Source organism: Haliotis rubra, unplaced genomic scaffold, assembly GCF_003918875.1.
Source record: "Haliotis rubra isolate DU_JTF1 unplaced genomic scaffold, ASM391887v1 Scf693, whole genome shotgun sequence".
Classification (NCBI taxonomy): Eukaryota; Metazoa; Mollusca; class Gastropoda; order Lepetellida; family Haliotidae; genus Haliotis; species Haliotis rubra.
Genome location: NW_025767405.1, coordinates 295,005 through 301,004, shown reverse-complemented (window position 1 = coordinate 301,004; position 6,000 = coordinate 295,005). Strand labels below are relative to the sequence as shown.

At 39.3% G+C, this 6,000-nt stretch overlaps 1 protein-coding gene across 4 annotated transcripts in view; it reads left to right on the top strand.

Moving 5' to 3' along the window:
* The first annotated feature begins 1,711 nt into the window (after positions 1-1,711).
* LOC124258444 overlaps positions 1,712-6,000 on the top strand; it is a 54,641-nt gene continuing 50,352 nt past the window's right edge. For 3 of the 4 annotated variants that reach the window (XM_046692539.1, XM_046692540.1, XM_046692537.1), the window contains exon 1: positions 1,833-2,282. In XM_046692539.1, the coding sequence (XP_046548495.1) occupies positions 2,138-2,282 (145 nt within the window). In that variant the 5' untranslated portion in view covers positions 1,833-2,137. Of the gene's footprint in view, positions 2,283-6,000 lie in introns of all 4 variants that reach the window. The other variant, XM_046692538.1, reaches the window with a different exon arrangement.

The window sequence follows — 6,000 nt, the reverse complement described above, 5'->3', positions numbered from 1 at the left end:
ACCGTAACTCCCATACCTTAACATAGACTTAAGGTAGTCTTAGCGCTAAGGTTGTTTTGTACAACGGCACCCTGGAGGATGGCATTCCACTTCTGCAGTAGTGCAGCCTCAAGTTCCCGGATGTTTCGCACCTGTTGTCGCCGCGAAAGACTTTGACCAACTTCGTCCCACAAGTGCTCCATGGGGGATACATCTGGCGACTGTGCTGGCCAATGAATAACCTGGATGTGTTGCTGGGCCAGATACTGCATGGAAAGTCTCGCTGCGTGTGCCCGTGCGTTGTCCTGTTGAAAAGTATGGACATCTTGGTGGCGATTGAAGAACGATACGATGTGATTCTAAAGAATCTGGTCATGGTAATAAAGGGCATTGACTCTCCCTTGACAGACATGAAGGCAGTCCTGTGATTGTAATTTATTCCACCCCAGACCGTGACACTCCCACCACCCCAACGGTCTGTCTGAACCACACACTCATCAACATAACGTTCACCACGTCTACGCCAAACACGTAATCGGCCGTCAGCATTACGTAAATGAAGACGTGACCCGTCAGTGACTACCACACCATGCCATTGTTGTAAACTTTACTGAACATGCCTGTTAGCCCATTGTATACGCTCATTACGGTGTCTGTCAGTAAGAATTTGTCCAACGTAAGGACGTCGAGCATGGAGCCCTGTAGCGTGTAGACGGCGTCGCATGGTGTCGGCCTTGAAATTGTGCAGCAGTCCTGGCAGTTGGCAGTGTTCGATCACTGATATGGACAAGGTCAATATGGCGATCTTGATGGAGCGTCGTAACACGTTGTTGCCAAGGTCATGGAAGGTCACGGGTGCTGCCTGTCTGCTGATGTCGTCTATGAAGCCTAACGACGGTAGAGTGGCTAAGTCTAAGTTGTGGAGCAATATCTCTGCTGGTGGTGCCAACCTGAATCATGCCTTCTCTGTCGTGAGGTGTTAACCTTGGCATCTCTGTCCTCGTTTCACAATCGTTAGTGAAGCAATGAGAATCGTTTCTCATAAACCTGCCTTTAATGTCACAGTCAGCATGATTTCAGAATAAAATTCGCGCTTTTTTCATGTCGTGGTTGCATGTTGATGCGTTTTGGAATTAAGAGCCATACTATGAACAGGAATTTGCTTCTAAACATTTTTGCGACTAGACATGCCCTTCGACGTCAGGTTAGTCATATTCGTTGATCATTGTCATGCTGAAATCCACCTTGATGAAAATATGGACAATTTTAGACAGGTGCGTTTCCAATGTTGGTGAGTATATATGACCTTTTGTTGGCAAACGGGTTCCTGTATTTGGACTTATTATATTTGAAATATTACCTGAATCTGGGATTCGCAAATGTCAAGGAAGTTTGCAAGAATTTATTATCACTGATCATGAATAGACATGTTTTACGTTTTTAACGTTAATACATTATGAAGATATATACATTTCGAAATAAAACACGAACAGCTGAGAATGATTACGGGAGAAACCTTTTCAACAAATTATCATCATCATTGTAGTTGTAGTTAATATAGTGGTTTAATTCGTTCATGAAATACAGTAGCATGCGAGTGTTAAACTAACGGAATTACATAAATAGAGTTATCGTTCATGTTTCAAGTAGTTCGTACGCCAACATGAAAGCTTTCTACATTGGCACGAGTCGCTATTCAGCTTGTTTAGAAATAACACGAGTGGGTCTCGAATGACAGTTTCAGTACTGTTATATCTTGGTACTGACGCGCTTTGATTCATGATATGATTTCCATGTGTGACGTCAGGCCTATTCAATTCTGACACAACTTTTACCCAAGGCGTACTCCGGCCTCAACGCAATGGTTTCCAGTCAACTATACTTTTACCACCTTGTGGAACTGTTGAGGACCAGCAATGCACTCAAGGAATCTGCCCTTGGTATGTACATTTACACAATAGCTCCTCTGATTGTCTATATCATGCGTGTCGTTCGGCACATTCTGAGTAATGGCGGGTTGAGCCGTTTTGTACGTAAACGTATTAATTACGCAATCATACCGTGGCCGCCCAACACACTTACATTGTAGGGAGTGGTAATGCGCCCTCGTATATCAGATAACTTCTATTGAAAATTGATTTTTTATTCATTAATTACAATGCTGATCTCAAACCGAAATCGCATGCTCCATATAAAGCTTGGAAATACTTTGGTGGTGCGTCCAGCATGTGACGCACCATTTTCAGATCTGGATGGACCTGAGGATGCAAGTTTACTATGGAGAATGAAAGCATGGATTGAAGGTACTGTATCCTCTATCTGTTCTTCCAAGTATAATATGAGGCCGCGGGGTCGGTCGGTCTGTCGGTCGGTCGGTCTCCGGTCGGTCGGTCGGTCGATCGGTCGGTCGGTTGATTCGGTCGGTTGGTCCCGGTCGGTCGGTCGGGTCGGTCGGTCTCTCTCTCTCTCTCTCTCTCTCTCTCTCTCTCTCTCTCTCTCTCTCTCTCTCTCTCTCTCTCTCTCTCTCTCTCTCTCACTCTCACTCTCTCTCTCTCTCACTCTCACTCTCACTCCTCTCATATGTATCATTTTCTCAAAGAGTTTGCCAGAGGAAGGGATTCTTATGTGTCACCCACATTCTACATGATTGTTGATCAATCTGTCAAGTCATAATTCCACTTTACTTTAATCAATCAGTACATTGATAAACTGTAGAATAAATATATAATACATCTTCCTCATGACAGAGCCTCTTTTGTTACCACTATGCACACAGGGTGAGTGTGTAACTTTAGAAAATTTGAGAGAGTGTGAATTCTACTCTTTTAGGTGGGGTGGGGGTAGCCTAATGGTTAAAGTGATCTCTCATCATGCCGAAGGCCCGGTTCGATTCCCCACATCGGTACAATGTTTCAAGTCCATTTCTGGTGTCTTCTGCCATAATATTGGAATATTGCTAAAAGTGGTGTAATCCCATACTCAGTCTTTTAGCAGTGTGGAGGGTTGTCTGCAGGTCTTCCCTGTTGGAACTGAATTTGGTGTTTGGTAATCGATTCTTGGGTTATGTGCCATGTTCTTTATCAACAGGGAGACTCTATAAGGATATGTTGTAGAGTATCCCTGTTATCAATAAGGCCAGACCAATGTATTTCTTGTTTTACATATTTTTGTCCTCAGAAGAATTTCATGTAAGTTTACATTTTTGACCAATAAAAACATTAGGATTTTATTTTTTGAGTGGGGAAAATTCACTTTTATTTCTTTTAAATTATTCTTGAAAAATACAACTGGAGGATATATAAAACAAGAAATAGAATTGGTCTAGTCTAAACTTGAAATATATGTGTGCTTATACAGTATGCATGAGAAGCAATGTATACAGGACACCTTTAGCACAGTTTACTAAAGGTAAAAGATGCAAATGTGTTATGTGATTTTTAAGTTTAAACATTTGGGACATCTTTGAAATAGTGTGAAATGGGAGATAGTTGGTTATGATGCCTCTATCAGTATCATACCAGTCACATCCCAATCAAGGGCATCAACTTTATATATTTGCATTGGGGTAGGGAGTCAAATCAATGCCTGTGGCGTCACATAAGTTTATGCAGCTGAACATAGACAAGCATGTGCAAGGTGAACATGTCACAGTGGACTGTTTCTGTCCAAGTATAGACATCCATCAAAACATGCATGGTGTTAGTTGTTTGTGTGTTCAGAAATGTTGTAGAGCATCAGCTGACCAGATAAAAACTGACCATTGTTAGATTTCCCCATAAAATGACCAAAAAAAATGAGTTTTGTTAAGGATGTTTTATTACTAAAATACAGAGCAGCCTGTCTTGAAATGGGACAGGCTAGAAGAATACTATGAAATGTAATTATATGTAGTACCGAACTCATTAAGTTGGTTCACACTCATATCTTTATGTCTGTTGAAAAGACTCTTACAAACAATTGAAGTAATGCCATTGGCTCACCAATGTGAAATGTGTAAATACATGGAGGTTACATGTATATGGCATTGAACATTACACCCATCATATTTGTGAAAATATAAACTAGTAAACAAACCAAGGTAGCTATTTGAAAATACTTTCATAAACAGAAGCCATACTCACTCACAATCACCTCAAATGTCACCTTGAATGTTGACATAGCACTAACATTAAACATGGCAGTAATTATAACCAGACATGAAAATAAGGAATACCTTGCATTATATATGAGTAATAATAAGTGAAACATGTTTTACAGTTACATGAACACTGACATCAACTTTAATGATCATGACCAAAACCTTCAAAGAACAGGGTATCCATTTGAAAGGAGAAGGCACATGTCATGTTTAATTATGCATGTGTGAATTCCTTCTTAGAACCTGTGTTGTCTTGTGACATGAACATTTTACCAAAACAATTCCCCGGGACTAATGAAGAATAATCTCATTAATCTTTGTGTTGTAGTCATTGTGGAAACAACACTGTTTCAGTGGGCTGCACATCTTGTTTATAAATTATTACCTTTATCAAATGATTTGGCATGAACTCATGATAGGTAACTACATTTCACAAAATGTCCTCCAGAAACAAAATATGGCAAAATCTGGAGCAACAAAAACTGACAAAGCTGAATATTTCAAGATGGGGTAATTCTCTTTTTTCTAAGACTAACAGGCATACACATTAAATATTTAGATGTAACATCACATGTCAGACATTATTCACATATCATGAATTACACATATAAAACTTTCTTCGTTCTGGCAAAGGGCAACAGTTTTACATGCCTTCCATGGCAGACATGCAGAGACTTAGTTGCCAGTATGTGCAGCCTTAATTAAGTACTAACTATCACAAAAGTAATATAACAGCCAGTATCATGAAATACAAGAAATATGGCATAACTTTAGTATTCCATAGTTTACTACATGCCACATATACTAATATCAAACCATCAAACTATATCAAATCATGTAAAAAAATCGTGTAAAAAAAATGTCACTGAAAAGGTGGTCCAATTGTTCAGCAGGACAATAAGCACAAATGGGGAACAGAAAAGCACAAAATGTTTGTGTGGGAAAATTAATGGAAACTTCTGTTCTGCTGGCAAAATAAATAAAAATTCTTGCTGAGACTATTTTACTGCTTCAAAACAGAAGTTCCTTAATTTGTCTCCATTATGGAGGTGTTACTCAGCTGACATCAGAATGCCAGAACAATTATCAAAATACATCAAACAAATCAGTAAAACTGCATAATGAATGCACTTGAATCATTCTGTAGTCCATCAAGATAACTGTCATCACTTGTCATCTACAGTGATGGGGACACCTCTTCCTGGTACTTGGTCAGTATCATATTCTGTTGATTTGCATTCCGGTTAACCTCTCGAGGTAATATGTGGCTGCTCTGAAGTACAAAAGATAGAAGTGTTTTTATTTATATTGAACAATTTTTATGGATAACAACTTCTTTTATTTTATAAGTTGTACGCGTTTGATAAGATTCTTGTACCATTGTGAGCGATGCTTGGACAAGGTGAACTACCATACATGTATATCATGTACCTGCATCACAATATTTGGTCATATTTAGGAAACTGTGTTATACATCAACGAGATACATTAACTCAGTTAATGTTTTATGCTTATTAAAAATAGCAACAGTCAGTTTCAATGAGATAATAATAGCATTAGCAAGCTAATTTTCTTTTGGCAGTACAACCTTAAGTCCAACAAAATCACAAGGGGAGGGGAGAGGAGTTTGATCATTTTTTATGGAGAAGCATGTACAATCTGTGTAACTTAAAATTTATGTACAAAGTGACCCCCTCCCATGTACACAAATACTAATTATGCCCCCCTCCCCTCCCTCCCCTTCACATTAATTTGTATATTTATAATTTAAATATAATTATGTACAAAATTGCTGCCCTGCCAGTACATGTGTACAAAATGGACGACTACCCTACCTCCCAGAAGAAATGGGTGACCCCTCCCTTAAAATCATCACCACCCCA